General features: G+C 29.8%; 5 protein-coding genes across 7 annotated transcripts in view; 3 read left to right on the top strand and 2 right to left on the bottom strand.

The window, feature by feature from the left end:
* Positions 1-2476: 2476 nt before the first annotated feature.
* Positions 2477-4586, top strand: LOC108741537 (maspardin-like). Its single transcript, XM_018476367.2, has 6 exons — positions 2477-2884; positions 2938-3101; positions 3164-3404; positions 3468-3697; positions 3755-4003; positions 4228-4586. The coding sequence occupies exons 2-6, from the start codon at positions 3003-3005 to the stop codon at positions 4306-4308; spliced, it is 900 nt and encodes a 299-aa protein (XP_018331869.1). The 5' UTR covers positions 2477-2884; positions 2938-3002; the 3' UTR covers positions 4309-4586.
* A 156-nt stretch (positions 4587-4742) lies between these two features.
* LOC108741530 (coiled-coil domain-containing protein 112-like) lies at positions 4743-7222 on the bottom strand. The gene is made up of 8 exons (XM_025978992.1): positions 6906-7222; positions 6760-6854; positions 6366-6592; positions 6145-6289; positions 5880-6088; positions 5593-5795; positions 5026-5277; positions 4743-4972 (listed from the first exon to the last, which is right to left on the bottom strand). Exons 3-8 carry the CDS (start codon positions 6396-6398, stop codon positions 4930-4932), a joined length of 885 nt encoding a protein of 294 aa, XP_025834777.1. The 5' UTR covers positions 6399-6592; positions 6760-6854; positions 6906-7222; the 3' UTR covers positions 4743-4929.
* Positions 7223-7385: 163 nt separating this feature from the next.
* On the top strand, positions 7386-10171 carry LOC108741536 (stomatin-like protein 2, mitochondrial). Of its 2 annotated transcripts, none has more exons than XM_018476366.2 (6): positions 7386-7514; positions 8139-8205; positions 8257-8364; positions 8434-8830; positions 8887-9287; positions 9872-10171. In XM_018476366.2, exons 2-6 carry the CDS (start codon positions 8158-8160, stop codon positions 10079-10081), a joined length of 1164 nt encoding a protein of 387 aa, XP_018331868.1. In that variant the 5' UTR covers positions 7386-7514; positions 8139-8157; the 3' UTR covers positions 10082-10171. The 2 variants fall into 2 exon arrangements, with proteins under 2 accessions (XP_018331868.1, XP_018331865.1); XM_018476363.2 differs by having other exon boundaries at positions 7386-7539; positions 8038-8205.
* Positions 10078-12508, bottom strand: LOC108741533 (asparagine synthetase domain-containing protein CG17486). Of its 2 annotated transcripts, XM_018476359.1 has the most exons (5): positions 12337-12507; positions 11449-12283; positions 11024-11379; positions 10422-10663; positions 10078-10363 (listed from the first exon to the last, which is right to left on the bottom strand). In XM_018476359.1, exons 1-5 carry the CDS (start codon positions 12397-12399, stop codon positions 10180-10182), a joined length of 1680 nt encoding a protein of 559 aa, XP_018331861.1. In that variant the 5' UTR covers positions 12400-12507; the 3' UTR covers positions 10078-10179. The 2 variants fall into 2 exon arrangements, with proteins under 2 accessions (XP_018331861.1, XP_018331862.1); XM_018476360.1 differs by lacking the exon at positions 10422-10663 and having other exon boundaries at positions 10131-10363; positions 12337-12508.
* Positions 12509-12830: 322 nt separating this feature from the next.
* Positions 12831-20145, top strand: part of LOC108741539 (ubiquitin-conjugating enzyme E2 R2) — a 13763-nt gene continuing 6448 nt past the window's right edge. The window contains exon 1 of the mRNA XM_025978988.1: positions 12831-13307. Coding sequence (XP_025834773.1) covers positions 13131-13307 — 177 coding nt within the window. The 5' untranslated portion in view covers positions 12831-13130. The remainder of the gene's footprint in view (positions 13308-20145) is intronic.

The raw sequence follows: 20145 nt of genomic DNA, 5'->3' as shown, positions 1-20145 counted from the left end.
CAATTTCAAATCAGCGCAACCTTTGCAACGATAACCTTATCTTAAAAATGCAAAAAAAAAGGAAAATGTGTAGGATGAATTAATTATTAGCATATTTTTGTGAGTGATCATCTCGTCGTTTTCAATGGTCAGCGTAATTTCGCTTTGTAAGTTTTTATTCAGATGCCGATTTCGACAATACATAAAAAGGTTGTCGCCGATTGATTATCTGGAAGCTAGAGTGATAAAAGTAAGAAGACTATTAAATTGTATATTTTTAATTAAAGTTTCAGTTACGATTGAAACGAGATCTTGTTCTAAGCTGGTCAAGTTTAATCTTTATAGAAATGGGCTTTCTGTTTAAATACTAACACTTTCACGTTTTCAGTCTGCTGATTTTACTGACCATGTATATCATTGCAATATGTATTTCAAACGGCTCCTAATTGCTTTGTGAAGGCAAATATACATTACGTACTTATTATTATACTTGTTCTCTTACTTTCTTTATGAAACTCATTAACAACGATACCGTTGAAACACCAATTTAGTGGCTAGAAAGTACACAATAAATAAATAATGGATTAAAATAATACGAAATACGTAATCCTAAAATGTAGCATCGTGCTACAGATGGCGTTCACTGTGCCGTTTGTAGTATTTTCTGAAATAATGGATTGTTTGATTTGAATAATCTGCTCCAAGCAAATAGGAGTTATTTTCCTATTTATTCATTTATTCTAACAAAATTAGTAAAATGATGCTTTGTTTCGTGTTGGGAAACTAAGATTGATGAGATAACNTAGACAACCCACTTCACTGCAAAGTATTCTGAGCGTCAGACTATAATAGCAATTCTGAATTCCATTACTTATTAAAAATTCGGCTCTCAAAATCAGAGTTTGAAAAGAGAAATAAAAAAGTTTTTAAATTGGGGATGGGAAGTGTAAATCGATGTTCTGTATAAATTTTTGTTAAAATCGGCAAAACGTAGTGGAGTTATAAACGTCAACCAGCTTTTTTAGAATAAATTTCAATAAACTGAAGTTCATAATTACCTATAACCTCAACTAAATAAAGGACAATCTAATGGTATTAAACTAAGAAGTAACATATTATATGCTCATCGTCCTACGTATTATGTTCTACGACGTCTTTTGTTAATCAAATTGAACCATGTTAATAAAGTGGGATTAATACTAATTTAATTTTGTATTATTACCTGAATTGAGAAGGGATACTAAGTTTCCCAATCTCTCTTATTTCTAAGCAATAATCTACAGAAACGGACAGAAAATATAATTAAATACTTTTAATAAATAATATACATCTGTTACGATATTTAATCCTTATTATTTTTCTCCAGACTTATAACATACGAATAGATGGTTTAGTTTTTAAAAAATAAAAATTAAAAAAATAATTCATTGAAAGTCGGTTACAAATGTCTAAGAAGTTGATGTTTTTAGGACCCTATCTACTATTTTTAATTGTTACTTACCAATTCATGTCATAAGTCCTTCTTTTAACAATAGCACATTATCTTCGTCCCCAATGCAAAAAAGCAATGTTTCTTAACACATGCCATCCTGAGTTTTCATGCTCCTATAAAATGAAGTATTATGAGAGAGTATTCAGGTATAATTTAGCCTCCCTACTAAACAATGTACATAATATAATATTACAGTACTTCTGAACCCTTTATTTCTCTTTTGATATCAAATAAATATATTGTATTTAACTTTCACAGTTCTTTTGGGTACGCTTAGTTTTTGAAAGGAGAGGAATTATAACGATAGTAATACATTTAATGAACACCTTTTTTTAAATAAACTGTTATTAAGAAAACTGTTTTTAAATGAAATGAGTTATGATAAGTGCCATGTCTAAATTAAGTTGAAATGTAGCACATTACTGAAAAAATTAACTGTTTTAGACAATTTTATCCACATAACTGTGATTTTGTAATTTATTTATAGCAAATTATTATTACATATTCCTAATGAATTTTTCTTACCTTCTAGTCCTATAACCCCTAATGTGTCCAATAAGTAACCAATTACATCATTTAAATGACTTATTCTTTAGTAATCCACTTCATGCTATGGTCATTTTCCTTACTTCCAGGGGAGGAAGTCAGTTTCACGACTTTTCTTTGAAATTATTTTATTTATTTATTTATTTAATGTCGCTACAGAGATAAAAGAATATCTACTTTAGTGTCTTTTCTGCAGGCATAATTACGCTACGTATATATTTAGAAGAACCCGTAATGGACACACAATTTATTAGTAAAGTTACGTAAAGTTAGTTCTAATCAGCGGATTATTTTGAAATTACCGATCAAAATTCCTGCTAGCCGGAGCTTCCCGGAATGGGTCGAATGCTTCCGAGGATGTCAATCGTCATAGATAAGTTCTTTAATCTATGGTTAAGTCAATCGTTTGAAATTTGTATTTATAAAATATATAAACATGATTGATGATCGGACCGTGCGAAAGAGAAGAGACACTACCAAATGAAAAATGTGGGGGTAGATTTGCTTTTTGTATTTTCACTTCTGAATTAATTTTTTAATCTTACTGAAAATATCATAACTTAATTTGCTTTTGTGTATACTGCGTACCTGTGTACTTTGCCAAGTGAAAATCGGTCTAAATTCGTGTGTTCTAATTTGTTTATCTGGTTTGTTTACAAAGTGAACTTTATCTTAATTATAATTTATCCAATTTGACCTTATCATATCAATTTGATGTTACATACAATTAAATATTACATTAAACTCCAAATAATTAACTAATTATCCATATAAAACTGCTAATAAATAACGACTAATAACCTCAAAATATTGATTACAAGTTTTCCAAATTTTTTTGTATTAATCCTGAAATTTTATAGTAGAAAGGTATTCAGAACAATGTAAATTAGTACTACATATTAATAAAAATTGTGTTGTAGTTCATTGAATACATCAAAGTCAATGCTAAATAAGTGAAACAAAAATTTTTATTTTAAAAGTTAATATGAGTTATGTGAGTGATTTATCTCAGTCTCAAGAGTATCTGAGCTTTAGGAGTGGTGTTCCTCTTCGACGAATTGTTGTCGATTCTGACAATTCAAAAGTAATTATTCATTAGTGTTATTGAGATAAGGGTTTGTTCAAAATCTCATTATTTCTAATTAGGGATGGAAGGTGTATGATTGTGGCCCAAGAAAAGTGAGATGTCCTTTAATATGCCTACCACCTGTTTCTGGTACAGCTGATATTTTCTTTAAACAAGCTTTAGCTTTGTCTGCTAAAGGTATTCGGGTCATAGCTGCTGAACCTCCGGTTTATTGGAGTGTTAAAGAATGGTGTGAAGGATTCAAGAGACTTTTAGACTATTTAGAGACTGATAAAGTTCATATTTATGGAGCTTCTTTAGGTATAGCAATAAACAATAAATAAAATATAAATCACAACTTATAATTATATTCATTCTTTTTAGGAGGTTACCTTGCTCAAAAGTTTGCAGAACATACTTACAAATGTCCTCGAGTTGCTTCATTAATGTTATGCAACACATTCACTGATACTGCTGTATTTAAAAGCCATGAATCTGCTGCAATTTATTGGATATTACCAGGACTTGTATTAAAACGGATGGTAATGGGTAACTTTATGACTAAAAAGGTTGATGCTGAAATAATTGAAGCTATAGATTTTATGGTGGAGCGTGTAAGCAATATGTTTAAAATATTTTTTTAAATAAAATATTAATAGTATATCTTTTAGCTTGAAAGTCTTCCACAAACTGAACTTGCTAGTAGATTAACATTAAATTGTATCAAAGGATATGTAGAAGCTCACAAATTATCCAACATACCAGTTACTATTATGGATGTATTTGATGAGTATGCCTTATCCAATGCAGTTCGTGAAGAACTTTACAAATGTTATCCACAGGCAAAACTGGCTCATCTAAAATCAGGAGGGAATTTTCCTTTTCTAAGTCGATGTGATGAAGTTAATATGCATTTATTGGTAAGAATTTTTATTATTGCTGTTATTAATCAATTTATTGAAAAGTTTTAATTTAATTTTTAATTTTGAAAGTTCTATAGTCTCATTAAAATCAATATAAATAAACTGTTAATTTTAAAGTATTCTTTTGCTAAAGACTAGAACATAAACATTGTTAATGAAAAAAATACTAATCTTTAAATATTCTTTCATTGCAACATGAATAAAGTAAATTACAATTTTAGATTCATTTGCGTCAGTTTGAAAACACAAACGTTGCAGCATCTGACAAACCAATATTTACAAGACGTAATTCATACACATAAGTTATTATTAATTACTTGTTAAGAAGTCTATATTGAATCTTTACATTGAAAAAATAAAAGCAGCATTTCTTACTTATTATAAATTACAGGAAATAAATTAAATGCGTATAACTTGTTCGTTAAATAAGCTATCAAGAAAATTAGTTACTCAAAAACAAATGTGATAAATGACCATCCCATTTTTGTGATAAGTACTGATTAAAATGAAACATTGTTTTTCAATTTTATGTTCTTAACAAACATCAGATCTAAAATAATTTAAACCAAAGCCGAGAGTTCTTTACAATTTGATTTAAAATGTTTAGAATAGATTTACTTCCAATTTTAAAAAGTAATGTTTATATCTTATTTGTAGTTTTGTTATATTTTATATTATGCATACGAATTAATTTATATATAAGACTTTTTATACTGAAAGCAATTATTTAATTTATTTAGACACTAATGGACTATTTAATAATAAAAGACTGGTTTTTAATTTTCTTTGTAATAAGTAATACTGAAGGCTTTTAAGTGTTATAAATATTTTTAAAAAGAGTGTACAAAACATATACCAGTCACTTGAAAAATATATGAAAATGTGATATTGAAAACAGCACACTTGTTTAGTTTTTATTAATATTAATGTAATAATGGAACTCCTTTCCTCCACATTGGCAAGCATCTGTAAGGAATATTTAACTATAATTGATAATAAACTTTACTACTTTTTCTTACAATTTAGGGACTTGCTTAATATCCATTGGGAATGTTATAACTGCACCCTTTCGGATTTCTTTTCTTTTTGATCTTTGCATCCATTGCTTTGTAGGTTTAAATAATCTTTCTGGGTCTCTTGGGGCAGATATTTTACCTCTTATTAGACCAATAGTAGATTTTGCTTGTTTCGTTCTTTTCTTCTTCATTTTCTCAATAAATTCATCGTCTTTACTTTGAAATAATTTAATGGCTTTTAAAGCTTCTGTAGACCTTAAAATAAGTAGGCGGTACAACAGTTATGTAATTATATATGATGCATGTTTCATATCCTGACAATTATGTAACCAAAATTCTTCAGAAGGTCGATTGTCAGTTAATAATTTGAAGTTATTTTGCAAACTTTATTTTTGCTTTGCATAAAATGCATATGTATTAACACCGTCGACATTTATCAGTTATTATTTAGTTATAAATAAATTAATTACAGTGTGAAATTCGTTAATCGTTTTATTTTTATCAACAATTATCCAATTCTCTGAATAATTTTGGTTATGCATGTGTCAATATTTTTTGGAAAACATTTACTTTTGTTCTTTCTCAATATTTTTCAATAATTCATTTCGTAATTTTTCTTCCAAATGTTTTCGTTTTTTTTCTATTTTCCATACAGCTACTTTTTCTTTTTTTTCTTTGTATTGTAATTTCCTCTTCTCTTCGATTTGTTTCTGAAGTTCTACATTTTTCTGATTTTCCATTTCTTTATTAATTAATAGTTTTTGTTTCTCATCCTAAAAAAAAGGTGGTCATATAACTATCTTACAACACAGTAAAAAATTTTGAAAACGAAAGCATTTTTTATTCAGTTATTTCACCTTCCATTTACTAATTCGTTGGATATTTTTCTCTCTGTTATATTCTTCTTTATGATAGATATTTAGTGTTGGTTTCAAATCATTTTTTCCCGCCACTGTAGGGGCAGTTTGACATCTCCATTGCTTAATTACATTCCGCTGTTTCTCTTTTAAATTAAGATATTTTTGATACCAGTTTTCATGCTCTAAAATTACTTCTATGCTTTTATCTACAACATTATTTAAATGACTATTTTCAAAATATTATTTTTTTTCCCTGAAAAACCTGGCATTAGGGAGTTGAGATATTTTGCAGTTTTTTGAGGTTCTTTGATTTTAGTTCTTACTTTGAGAAATAAACTGTGATCACCAGTTTCCCAACCACCTTCAAGTCCAAACTGATTAACAAAATCCAAATATTCTTTTACTTCCTATAAAATTACAAATATTAAATATTTTAATGCGGTTGACGCAATTAAGTTATAAATCCACTTAAACTTCAATTACAAAAGCAAATTTTTTTCTATTTGCAGATGGCATTTTTCCTTTTAGATAAATTAAATTGGTATTGATGGTTTTCTCCCAGTCTAAGAGTTTATTTTCATAACTACATAATTGTTCTGTTATTAACTTTTCTTCGTGATTTAAATTTTCCAAATTAATTTTACAGTCTTGTCTTAGTTGTTGTACATTTTCTTGAACGTCTATCATTTCTTTCTTTAACATCTGTAAATCTACAAAAAAAATTTTTGTCCTGTAACAAATACTATAAGGAAGAAATTTTATACTTAAAGTAATAGTTAAATACATTTCAAAATATTTAATCGTAGTTTTTTCAATATCATGATCCCAAAATTATTCTCTCCTTATATACATGGTTATTTTACATGGAAAAACGTACTCAAGATTTGAATATTTTCAGTTTGAAGATGAATATTTTTGAACTGTGACTGTATTAAATCAATTTTACTTCTCAGTTGAAATATTTCAGCCTCTCTACAAGTTTTTAATTAACGGTTTATGAGCATTTCATTGGATAAAAGTTACCTTTTTTGCTTTAACGATGAATAGAAAGCATATATTTCTGATTCATACTTAGCCATAAACTCTTGAAAAGCTGTTTCGGATATTTCAAGATTAATTTGTATGTTACTTAATTTCTTTAGTTCTGTTATACAACTGTCCATTTTAAAATGGGGGTTTTGAAAAACTTTCTCTCGCTCATAAAAAAATATGTACAGCGGAAGAAAAATAATCAGTGAATAAAATGATTACTCAGCAAACGCTAAAGTTTGATCAATACAAAAGTACTTATTTTATCATTAATCACACATTTAAACTAACTGTCAAGTAAGTGACCATAATTAAAATTTATTTTTTCTATTTTTGAAATCGCTTTTACTTAATTAACAATTCATTTTTTTATTCACAATTATTTTTAAAAATAATTGATTGGCTGTTTAGCGCCATCTACTGCTAAAGAAATGGACATTTGTTAAAAGTAATTTAAATAATTTTGAAGTTTTATTGGTAATTTGTTTATAAGAAAAGGTACAATAATAAGTTTTTGCATTTCATTATTTTTTTTCAATTCGGGATTTTTTTCAACTTGACCACAGTAATTCTATAAACAAAACGGAAAGTATTGGGATGATGGTGAGCATAAATTATAGATAGTGAGGTTATAGCGGTTATAAGAAAAATATTGGTTAATATTCGGTCTTGTACAAATAATTTAAAATCATATTATTTTGAGGTATAACTATTTTAAACCAATTGTAGTTTAAAATATATCAGAAGTATGTTTAATAGAGCAAGAGTTTTGTACAAGTNGTTGAAATTAATATTAAATTTTTTTGTTTTATTTTATTTAAATTTTATTTCATTATTTATTTAATATGCGTTTTTGTCGTAATTTTTCTGCGTATGCATTAGTTATACTTCTCTATGAAAAACAAAATACTTCACTGGAAATAAAACATTCGTTTTTATCTGTCTCTGTGTTCAAGTTGTGGTTAAATAAAATTTATGTTAGAAAATAAAAGTGAAAGTTTAGCGGCATTGTCACGAACGTCATTAAATAATTAAAACGAAAGTCTTAAATTGCAGTGAAAAAAAAAAACACTTGTAAAAATGGGCATATCATTTGGGTTATTATCTACAGATTATAGATAGTGAGGTTATAGCGGTTATAAGAAAAATATTGGTTAATATTCGGTCTTGTACAAATAATTTAAAATCATATTATTTTGAGGTATAACTATTTTAAACCAATTGTAGTTTAAAATATATCAGAAGTATGTTTAATAGAGCAAGAGTTTTGTACAAGTGTGCAAGTCTTTTAAAGGTAATATGTTTTATAATAAATCAGAACATTTATTAACAACTACATTTACAGAATTCAAATCATGTAGCAAATACAAATGTTTATTTTCAATTCCTGCCACTACGTCATCGTTCTTCAACTCCAATTAATACTGTTTTAATGTTTGTACCTCAGCAAGAGGTAAGATTGTTGTATCTGATTCTCTGTACGGATTTAATAATGTAAATAAATATATTTCATTTCATTCAGGCTTGGATTGTAGAACGTATGGGCAAGTTTGATCGTATATTAGAACCAGGTTTAAACATTTTAGTTCCAATTATTGATAAAGTTAAATATGTTCAAAGTTTAAAAGAAATAGCAATTGACGTTCCAAAACAAAGTGCTATTACATCAGATAATGTTACATTAAGTATAGATGGTGTGCTATATTTAAGAATAATTGATCCTTATTTAGCAAGTTATGGGGTTGAAGATCCTGAATTTGCTATTACACAGCTTGCACAAACAACTATGAGATCAGAATTGGGAAAAATTTCTTTAGATAAAGTATTTAGGGAAAGGGAAAATTTGAATGTATCTATAGTTGAAGCTATAAATAAGGCTAGTGAAGCATGGGGAATCACTTGCCTTCGATATGAAATAAGTAAGTTACAAAATTAGAAGTCTAAAAATAAGTAAATATACTTTCTAAAAAAATAGGAGATATTAAATTGCCTGGAAGAGTTCAAGAAGCAATGCAAATGCAAGTAGAAGCTGAACGAAAGAAAAGGGCTGCAATTTTAGAGTCTGAGGGAGTACGGGAAGCTGATATCAATGTTGCAGAAGGAAAACGAAAAGCCAGGATATTGGCATCAGAAGCAGAACGTCAGGAACAGATAAATAAAGCAGCTGGTGAAGCTGCAGGAATTATTGCAATTGCCGATGCTAGGGCAAACAGTTTAAAAGTTATAGCTAAAGCTTTGGATGAACACCGAGGTCAAAATGCAGCTTCCTTAACTATTGCAGAACAGTATGTACAAGCTTTCAATAAATTAGCAAGGGTAAATAACACTCTTATTTTGCCTGCAAACGCTGGAGATATTTCGAGTATGGTAGCACAGGTGTGTACAAATAATTTTCACCTTTTTAAAATAGACTACTTCATACAGAAACATTTCTTTAAAAGTTTTTATTTTAAATAGTTATTAATATTTATTTCTTTCTAGGGGTCATCCTTAAAATACATCAATCAAAATTTCACCTTTTAGGACCCCTTCCTCCCCTTTCGTCACGCTAACGATAAGTCACACTTTCAGCGATCCCCTAACAAATATCATGACACAAAAACTAGTTATAAACGATTTTTTATGATTGAAATAGTAATAAGAATTACTTTATATCGTAATGAAATGTTTTAACAACTTCCAAGTTAAGAAAAATATTACACAATGTTGACGAACTGCGAACATCACATTTCAATATACCTCCTTCCCCCCGTAGTCATATTTCGTCACCCTAAGCAGTACCTCTCCCTCCTCCTCTTTAGAGAACGTATATTATGAATGATCCCTTATTGTAAATATTTAAGAATTAAATTAGATTTCATGTTGAGAATTAGGAATTATACTGATAGAATTCCAAAAAAACTCATTTTGTAATGATAGGAATTCAGTTATTTATATATTTCTATTTTTATTATTTACAGGCAATGTCAATTTATGGAAAACTCTCAAATTCAAATTCAGACCACAATATTGAAGCCCTCAACCAAAATATTAATTTTGAAAATACGTCTAGGAAATATTCCGCAAAATCATCACACAAAGACGACTTTGCAGAATATTTTAGTGATGATGAAGACCTTGCCAGACACTCGAAAACTGAAAACGAAAAGCCACAACTTCAACTAAAATAAAATCATTTTGTCAGCTTGTAAAGTTTTTTTACATAAGTATATATATATTGTTTCTATAAATAAGGCAAATACATTACTGGACAGTTCTAATAATATTTTTATGATAAAACAAGTCTTGGTGAGATATCCCTTGCGTTTTCCTTACTGTTTGCTATTCGTGAACCAAATTGTAACGCTCTTTTTTTTAGAAATGCAGCTTTTCGGAAACCCAGTTTGTACGCTAAACATCTCAACAAAATTTTTTCTCCAAACCCTTGTAGCACATCGTCCGCAGGATACGTTCTGAAAGTACTCCAATTTATCAAAAGAAAACTGATAAAAAAATATGGTTTAAATCTACCTTTCCCAACAATTTAGATTGCGAACAAAATTAACAACATTCTCGTCTAAATAAGGAGTTCGCAATTGTCTTCCATGATCAGAAACAACACGGTCATCCCTCGCCAAATTACGATGAGGTAAATTTTGCCAGTCATCTTCCAAAGATTTAAATAATCCTAGCCAGCCTTCTGTTTTTAAGGCTTTTCTATGTTTCTTGTAACCTCCAAACAATTCGTCGGCCCCCATACCGACTAATAAAACCTACTCAACAAACAGCTTTTTTAATCATAATTTAAAAATCATATCGATGAATATAAGAGATAAGTAATGAAATATCCGATTTAATTCTCAATTTATCACTTAGATTTTGTATTCAATAAAAAATTAATCATAAAAAGGTACCTGTTTTACTCATAAACCTGTACAACGACTAACATTTTTAGGGATATGTATATGTCAGTAACAACTTGCCTAAAAATATGACACCTGTAGCTTACCTCTTGACAGGTCTTGCATATTTATTATTTGATTAATTTAATGTAAATTCTACTTTACTGGGAAAATAGTTTTATTTGTCCCTAACAAGAAATAATCATCATATAACAGTAAAAAAATATTCACCCTACATGTTGACCTATATGTAGAATTCTCTCCCCTAGCAGCAAACCATAATGCACAGCCCAAACTATCATCCAGTACTGTGTTTAGCGGGTAAATCAAATCGGCAATTACTTGATTTCTTTTTTCATTTAATTTGTCTTCAGAAATATTTATTTCCACAAAATTCCATTTCCTATCAGGACACAGTTCCTTGAGTTCTTCAAGGGTACTTAATCCAGTTTCTCTATCAGGGGTATTGTAGTTGTTTGTTTTACTAAAAGCGACATTTATTAAATCAATAGGGCGTTCTTTACTGCTGAATTTATCACAAAGGAATGCTAATATTGCACAATCTATGCCACCAGAAAACAAAACACCTGAAATATTCCAATTACATTTCCAACAAATTATATTAGTGTTATCAGAAAAATGAAAAGAATAATTACCAGTTAATGCATGGTGACACTCCTTTTTAAAAATACAACTGCTACATTCTTTTGGTTGAATATGCACTCGCTTTCTTACTGCCTCCCTTAAGAGTCTTTCCAATAATGTTACTTTAGAAAACCATTGTTCTAAGCTAAATAGAAATCTAATATTGCTTTCAAAATCTTTAGATTTTATTTGTTCAAAAATGTTAAGCTCTTCCTTATATGGCAATCTGAAATTTATTTTCTGTTTTTCATTGTGTTGATCTTTGAGATTAATATTACTGTTTAAGAAGCTTTCCACTTCTTTTAATTTTTGCTCAAAATTCTCCGACTTTTTCTCCCAAGCAGTTAATTCAAACATTTTTGCGTTTATGTCATAACTAAATATTCCAAGAGGAGGCAGTTCAATGAATTCCCAATTAGATTTTCTTTTTGCAGAACTTGTAATTATGAACATATTATCTAATTTTCCAATTAAAAGTGAACGACGGCCGAAATGATCACGTCCAAAATGTAATTTACAAGACTGCGTATCCAAATAAATAAAGGAAAAGGGGCCATTGCAAACAGAAAGAGCTTGATATATACCTTCACTTTCTATAAACCTCATTAGAGTTAGGGTGTCACTTTCTGAAGGGTCAAATTCACATATTTCTTTGGTATAATCAAATATATCACCATTATACATAAATGTTCCATTATTAGTTTGTACTGGTTGTTCTGTTAAATTCTTTCCTTGGAGCCATAATACACTAACAGCAAAAATAAAATGCAAATCATTCACATTTAATGATATGGTGCGTTGAAAATCTGGTCCTCTATTATTAATAGCTTTACAACATAATTTATGCTAGAAAGGAATATGTTTAATAATAAGAAAACAGCTATTTTGCACGTTTTTACGTTTTCTAATAGGAGACATTGAGAACAATTTTGTTCGGTAAAAGTGCAAAATATTCCACACATTTTACTTCGAGGAATAAATATTTAAATTATCATATATTTAACATATTTGGGTGATTAATAAAATTTTACAAAATCATCACAAAATATACTTTTGAAGTTTAAAATTTAAAGGTTAAGAACAGTTAAAGATAACTTGTAATGTTTATTTGAAAGATTTTTAGATGCATTCAGTCATCTGATGATCGTGTGGACTATAACCTATAATACAAATTTCTTCATAAATAGCTATTATAAAGATATTTTATTTATTTCTTTGTACTACACTCATCAATTTGCTTTAATTTAACTATTTCTTTTGACAATATAACAAAATAATTTGATTTACAGAATAGACTTAATAGGATCATATTCTGGATCCTTAAAATAGGAAGCTAACTAAATGTATTAGTCAATGCGCAAGTCGTTGGTGTAACAGCTGTTAACTGTTAGAAAAGAAAAATAACGTAGAGTGGAGTAGCAAGTGACAAAGGATTGTACCTTGTTTTTCTATTTGTAGTTCTTTGTTTCTAATTGTCACTTTGTTAGAGTTATTTCCAATTATACATCATATTTTTGCAATTATTAAGTTGTAATTTAACGTTTTATATCGAGAATGGTCAAGATAAATAATTTTAAACAGAATTATATCCTATTCTAGTGTGTCGGTTCAATGGCGTCGTAATAAGTTAACGAACTTACAAAAGTGAACAAGTGTATCTTTTTTAAAGAAAAGACAGTAAACTTACACGAAAATGGCTAATTTGAGAACGAGTAGTGCCCTTCGTGCTTTAGCAGTCGAATACAAGTCTTTACAAGAAGAACCAGTTGAAGGTTTTTGTGTAAAGTTAGTTAATGAAGACAATCTTTTCGAATGGGAAGTAGCAATTTTTGGCCCCCCTGACACTTTATATATGGGTGGATATTTTAAGGTAATTTTTTGTTGTCGTTTTCATCTATTTATACAGCATTTATCACCCTGAAGATCAATTTTCATTTAACTTACTACATCTAAAAATAACTTTGTTATAAAAATAGACAGTAGTAACCACCTGAAATTCGTTTTTGAATATTCTACAAATTAATCAGCTTAGATACAAAAAAAGAAAATAACCATTAGTTAAATTTGCTAAATGCGATATTGATGTCATTATTTTTCTATTGCTGACTATCTTGGTAAGGTAGATGTAAACAATCATATAATGAGGAACCAAACCACAAAACCTTAATCCAAACTGTTGATATTTGAGAACTATCCTTTCTTAGAAGTAATTTTGGTCAGCAAATTAATTTTTAAATATGTATCACCATATCTTAACATGTACCTACCTATCTGTTTGCCAAAGTAATTTCTATGTCTTACAATTAATTAATTTATGGTAGTTTCTGTTTTTTCTCATATTTATTAGTGATTAAAATGCGTGTACGTTGGCAAAATAATGTTATATTTCCAAAACAATTTGTTAAATACCTAAGCTTGTATATTACCTACCCATTATAGGTATTAATTAATCAAGGTCTACTTTATAAAGGCGAGTACTTAACAAATGATAAGTGTACTAGCTTGTACCCACCTTTCTTTAATGTAATATAAATCAATGACCTTCGCGTGATTTATGTTTTGACAATGAACCTTATATAGGTATATACATACGTAGAGAACGATGTCTAAAAAGGCACTTTTTAATTTAAATGCAACTTTTTAAAATTTTCAATATTTACTAGGTACTATTAGTTAAAAACAAAACTGTAACTTTAGGTACATTTATACTTACTTTTGTTAAATTGTCTGGTTTGTTTTTGAAATTTTTATACAGTACGTTTTATTGTAGGTCATTTCATTATGATTTTTATTACCAAACGCTGCGTCAGAACATTAATTTATAGATCTTAATTTTTTATTAGAACGCCCTGTAAATAAACAGTCTTATTTTTAGGTAACTTGCCGATGATGATATTGTGTAGGTACTATGTATAGTTGAAAATATGCACCTTTTTTTATTATTGCTGATAGGGAAACATCAAAACTACGTGACTCATTTTTTACCTCCTTCCCCTTCGGTGACCACCCGCAGTATATGCCAAAAATCCCCTCCCCTTCTAGTTGTCACCTAGTAATTCGTAGATATGGTTTTAAAACATTTTTTACAAACAGAGGATAGTGACCGAGTGTGGTATTTTTGAAAACCTCCCCTCCCGGCGTATCATGTAGTATGGGTACGTTGCTTAAGTACAGTATTTTCACTCATTTTATTTAATGTGCTTACATAAGTAAGTACCCTTTAATAATAACTGATAAAAATATTTCTTATTTTATTGTTTTAAACGATTATTAAAAAAAGAAAGTTGCGTGCTCGTTGTTTTAACTTAATCTAAACAAAATAAAAAAACTAAATAATATCTACCTACAAAAGGTAAAAAGTGAGCATTTTAATGGCAGCAGCTACTAAATTATTATAGTGCATAGGTACAATAATACTTAAATTATGCCACTGTATGATAAAAATCATTTGTACGTTTGTTTTATTGGGAAAAGGTTTTCAAGTTTTTCTTTTACATATCGGTCGTATTTGCGCCTTCAGGTGTTAAAGAAAATTTCTCTGACCAAAAAAGTTTCGTATTAATTGGCCTAAAACGAATAATAGAAAAACCATTGCTTGATTGTGCTTTTACGCAAGCTTCGTCGATTTCTCAACAACGACCTATCTTGCGCACTTTCTATTTTCAATTCAATGTAGAAATGCGAAACAATCGGTTCAATCGCTATCATAATGTTACATTTATTACCGAACAAATGAAAATTCCAATTTGGTCTGCTTCAGGTTGCGGTTTTTCGTAACGTTTGCATTATTTAACGACTAGGTGAGGTTAATGAGTGTGGATCTGGATCTTTTTCTGAATTTCAGGAAATGACCCACTTTCGAATTGCCACAACCTATGTACAGTATCCAACTGCGTTTTTGTGTATACATACATATACCTGCCGTAGACGAATAAAACCATTAAGGCCATTAATAATTAAAGTTGCGAGTTATTAAGCAAGCAGCCATCCTAATTTTAAAATAGCTATTTTGATAGTATGTATAAACATGTTCAAAAAACTTATTGGACTATCACGTTGCATATTTACAACTTGCTTCAATTTTTAAAATATTAACAACATTACAAATCTCACTGAAACACTTGAATATTAAATCCTGGAATTTTAATTAATTTAGTGATTAAAACGGTATTAAGTTGAAAAAGAAATCATCATCGGATCTTTCTCTTCCCGTTTTCAATTAATATTNTTTTATACATTTCCTAATACAATATCGGAATTTCATACAATTAATGGAATTGGGGCTCCAGACCAAAATCGCTCCAAAAATATTTCATTGATTTCTTGTAATTTCATCATAGGGTATATGGTGTATGTATAGCTATTTTTTATGCAGTGACAATCGTGAGATAAGGAGATTAAAAGCTTGTATAACTTTTAACACCCTCCCTTCCACTCCTGATCTCTTCGCCCATCTCTTCCCGTACTTACAGTTTCGAACCGATTTTAATTTTAAAAAAATATGGTGTATGTATAGCTATTTTTTATGCAGTGACAATCGTGAGATAAGGAGATTAAAAGCTTGTATAACTTTTAACACCCTCCCCCCTTCCGCCCCTGATCACCCCAGCCATTTCTTCCCGTACCTACAGTTTAGAACTGTGATTTGAATTTTGAAAAATTATCATTCAAAAAAATTGTTTTTTATTTATGACACTACCAAATTAAATATTTGCTGATACTGATAGTCAATGCCAGGCATGTTAAATTTGTGTCATAATAAACATACGTGTTGAAATAACTGAATTGCATCTAGTTTGCAAACATCTTTTTAAATAAAAAGCATCTCGTGTGTATTTATTTTGAGAGAACAGTTTGTGCAGTTGTGAACTAAATTAGAGGTGACGAAAACTGCGCGTTTGCTTATAAAATGGCGAAATGTATACGTGTGTATATATTTTTTCTTATCTTTTTAATTATATTACGTTTATGAACTTGTTCGACGATTCTGTGACAGCAGCAACGATTTTTCCTTATTAATTTAAGGCTATCTGTAGTGGTAAAAATTAGTTTGAAATTGCTTCACATTAATGTATTTTTAATATGTTGAAAAAAAGTAAATTGAGTGGGCCATATTCATATGTTGTATATAGGGTTGCCACCTTTTCAGGCTTTACATAAAGTATTTCTCGACTAAATGGTTAAAAAAAAAACTACTCAGCATAAAAATAAAGTATTTTATTTTTTGTTTTTAAAAACATATTTTTTGTTACACCTAGCAGCCAGTAACAAATTGCTGTCGCTCTTAAATACATTAATAGCCTCTAAACATGGCAAACAAAGATTTAAGTAAACTAAAAGTTCATTTTTAATTAGTTTTAATGAAGCTTTATTCCTGTCGTCCCGCCACTTTGCGTTCATAACAGAGAATACTCTTTCTGTAAATGCTGAAGTGGCCGGAACGGACAGCAAAAGTGACACTACTTTGAACAGATTTGGGAAATCAGGTTGTTCCGTAAATATGGCTTGCCATTTTTCTGTGCAATATTATTGATGTAAAAATACTCTGAATTTCGAATAATCGCTTACAAAATTACGATGTTTACTTAAGGCCTTAAATAAAGTATTTTTGCGTACTTTATGTGTCTTGTAAAGTATAACGTACGCACAGTCGAAATAGAGTACAATACTTTATAATAAAGTACGGGTGGCAACCCTAGTTGTATACGTGGATTGTCATAGGTATTTCATATGTTTAGTGGTTAACATTTTGTTTAATGTTACTTTTTGAGTAAATAAAATGTGATCTTCAGATGGAAGTTATATATATTCGAGATAATCCGAAAAGAAATGTATCAAACCCAATTCGGTCACCTAAACCCTGAACCATAAATATTCGGATTGGGCTGTATGATTATCAATCTATTACTGTTTTGTACGCAGTAGTAATAATAATGTTTTACTACCCTTTTACTATAATGCAATTGTGAGCATAGAATTTGGCTCTGTACTCATTTAAGTGTTTTATTTGCTTAAATCAGCAATTATTTTGTTTTGTGATTTTGACCTCAAGAAGGGTTGGAAAGGATGGTCCGATTCAATTTCAAATCAGCGCAACCTTTGCAACGATAACCTTATCTTAAAAATGCAAAAAAAAAGGAAAATGTGTAGGATGAATTAATTATTAGCATATTTTTGTGAGTGATCATCTCGTCGTTTTCAATGGTCAGCGTAATTTCGCTTTGTAAGTTTTTATTCAGATGCCGATTTCGACAATACATAAAAAGGTTGTCGCCGATTGATTATCTGGAAGCTAGAGTGATAAAAGTAAGAAGACTATTAAATTGTATATTTTTAATTAAAGTTTCAGTTACGATTGAAACGAGATCTTGTTCTAAGCTGGTCAAGTTTAATCTTTATAGAAATGGGCTTTCTGTTTAAATACTAACACTTTCACGTTTTCAGTCTGCTGATTTTACTGACCATGTATATCATTGCAATATGTATTTCAAACGGCTCCTAATTGCTTTGTGAAGGCAAATATACATTACGTACTTATTATTATACTTGTTCTCTTACTTTCTTTATGAAACTCATTAACAACGATACCGTTGAAACACCAATTTAGTGGCTAGAAAGTACACAATAAATAAATAATGGATTAAAATAATACGAAATACGTAATCCTAAAATGTAGCATCGTGCTACAGATGGCGTTCACTGTGCCGTTTGTAGTATTTTCTGAAATAATGGATTGTTTGATTTGAATAATCTGCTCCAAGCAAATAGGAGTTATTTTCCTATTTATTCATTTATTCTAACAAAATTAGTAAAATGATGCTTTGTTTCGTGTTGGGAAACTAAGATTGATGAGATAACACAAATATTGTTTGGGTTTGGATTCCAGTTGTCTGGATTTTCAATAAACGGGCACTGGACCAAAAGGATAAAAAAGAACCCTTATGCGTACACAATTGCAGTACATGCTTGTATTCACATTTATTCTACAGATGAAATCTTTTTATTTAAAAAGGGGTCCACAATCCATCGAATTTTAAAGGTGAAAACTAGTGTTGGTTGGGAAATATATTATCGACATGGTGACCGCAAAATTGGAAAACCTGGAACTGTCAGGGAATTTCCAATTTACTGGAAAAGTCTGGCAAAAGATAAATCATGGAAAAATTAATTATGTTTATTTAATATATTCATTCAACTAGATTTAAGAAAATACTCTTACTTATTGCCCATTTTTGTAGTAATATTCTTTAGATACAGTTGTCTATTAACCATACATATATTTTTAAACTTCGTCAGGGAATTCTAAATTAGATGTCTGGAAAACCTGGAAAAGTGAGGGAATTTAGTTTCGAAAAGTCTGTGGTCACCGTGATCGCTTTCTTTTTAGGGTTCCGTACCTCAAAACTAAAAAAGGAATTTTTAAAGTATCAGCATGTTGTCCGTCTGTCTGTCGAGACCGTAATTCTCAGGTACGCGTGAAGTTATCAAGTTGAAATTAATATTAAATTTTTTTGTTTTATTTTAACTCTATTTTCTGGTAATAAATCCCTCAAACCACTTTGGTTCTCCTTTTCCGCTTTGAAATAAATTAATGCAGCTTCGGTTTCCCAAAGGTTTGCAATAAAAGATAAAATGTACCGGAATTGCGTGGTAGCGGATTGGAAAAAATTCCACACGTGAATTTGATACACATTGAAAAATAGCATCGTGTGATTATTAATTGGTAATAAATATAAATGTGTATGTTATCAAAATTGAGAGATTGTAAATTTAAATAAATATTTGTATTTTTCTCGACCTTTTAACGTTACAGGCAAAATGTGCACGTAATGTTAACAGAAGGTTGACGACTTTGCCTTCACAAGGAAGGTCAGTGTGGCCGTGATATCCTGATGATAATTATTTTTGTCTATATTGGGGCCTTTTGTGGCCATGCAACACTTTTTCTTCGATCTTGAAAGGAACTGATCTCTGAAGTCAGTCGATTCACCTTTGATTGGTTAATCAAATTGTGGACATTTCCGCGATATTGAAATACACCAAGTGCAAGTTTGACGCACGCATTGGTGTTCCGTATCTTATCAAATAATGTGTAGGTATTGTATGTTTTTAAGTATACTCATAAGCCATTAACGGTAACATTTTATTAAAATAAATGCCTCAGCTTGGTTTTGTACTACAATCTTCGGAAGTCAATCAAGTCAGTATTGTTTTTTTTTTTCAATATTTTGAATGTTTCATTTCCCCAAAGTGTTGACCTACAAATTGCTGAAAAAAGATAAGCAAATAGAATTTTTTCGATCATAAACCGAAAGATATGATAGACACCTCATCATCATCATAAGGTCGTCAGTCTTAAGACTGGTTGGACACATACCTCCACTCTTTCCTATCCTGAGCTAATCTTCGCATTTCCCTAAAGCTAGAACATCCTACATCTTTACTTGTTTGTGAACAGTAATCTAACCTAGGTCCAGCTCTACCCCTCCTAACTCCTGTTTCTGCCTCTAATATGTCTCTGACTAGACATTCATGCCTGAGAAGGTGTCCTACCAAACTATCTCGCCTATTTTTTATTGACTTCCATAAAGTCCTCTGTTCTCCTATTCTTTCCAATACCTCTTCATTTCTAACCTTTTCTACCCACGATATCCTCATCATCCGCCTATAACACCACATTTCGAACGCTTCTAACCTTTTCTTTTCCG

Source organism: Agrilus planipennis, unplaced genomic scaffold, assembly GCF_000699045.2.
Source record: "Agrilus planipennis isolate EAB-ADULT unplaced genomic scaffold, Apla_2.0 scaffold305, whole genome shotgun sequence".
In the NCBI taxonomy this organism is placed as follows: domain Eukaryota; kingdom Metazoa; phylum Arthropoda; class Insecta; order Coleoptera; family Buprestidae; genus Agrilus; species Agrilus planipennis.
Note: the sequence above shows the minus strand (reverse complement) of the source record. Positions and strands in the feature narration are given on the sequence as shown.

Bases quoted from the DNA above. Each gene is read 5' to 3' on its own strand.
- LOC108741537 (XM_018476367.2), top strand. From the start codon at position 3,003: ATGAGTTATGTGAGTGATTTATCTCAGTCTCAAGAGTATCTGAGCTTT. The intron at 3,405-3,467 runs GTATAGCAATAA...CATTCTTTTTAG, and splicing joins TATTTATGGAGCTTCTTTAG to GAGGTTACCTTGCTCAAAAG. The intron at 3,698-3,754 runs GTAAGCAATATG...TATATCTTTTAG, and splicing joins TAGATTTTATGGTGGAGCGT to CTTGAAAGTCTTCCACAAAC.
- LOC108741530 (XM_025978992.1), bottom strand. From the start codon at position 6,398: ATGCCATCTGCAAATAGAAAAAAATTTGCTTTT. The intron at 5,796-5,879 runs GTGAAATAACTG...CCTTTTTTTTAG, and splicing joins AACGAATTAGTAAATGGAAG to GATGAGAAACAAAAACTATT. The intron at 5,278-5,592 runs GTAAATGTTTTC...ACTTATTTTAAG, and splicing joins AATATTGAGAAAGAACAAAA to GTCTACAGAAGCTTTAAAAG.
- LOC108741536 (XM_018476366.2), top strand. From the start codon at position 8,158: ATGTTTAATAGAGCAAGAGTTTTGTACAAGTGTGCAAGTCTTTTAAAG. The intron at 8,206-8,256 runs GTAATATGTTTT...CTACATTTACAG, and splicing joins AGTGTGCAAGTCTTTTAAAG to AATTCAAATCATGTAGCAAA. The intron at 8,831-8,886 runs GTAAGTTACAAA...CTAAAAAAATAG, and splicing joins TTGCCTTCGATATGAAATAA to GAGATATTAAATTGCCTGGA.
- LOC108741533 (XM_018476359.1), bottom strand. From the start codon at position 12,399: ATGTGTGGAATATTTTGCACTTTTACCGAACAAAATTGTTCTCAATGT. The intron at 12,284-12,336 runs GTAAAAACGTGC...ATTCCTTTCTAG, and splicing joins AATGTCTCCTATTAGAAAAC to CATAAATTATGTTGTAAAGC. The intron at 10,364-10,421 runs GTAGATTTAAAC...GAGTACTTTCAG, and splicing joins AATCTAAATTGTTGGGAAAG to AACGTATCCTGCGGACGATG.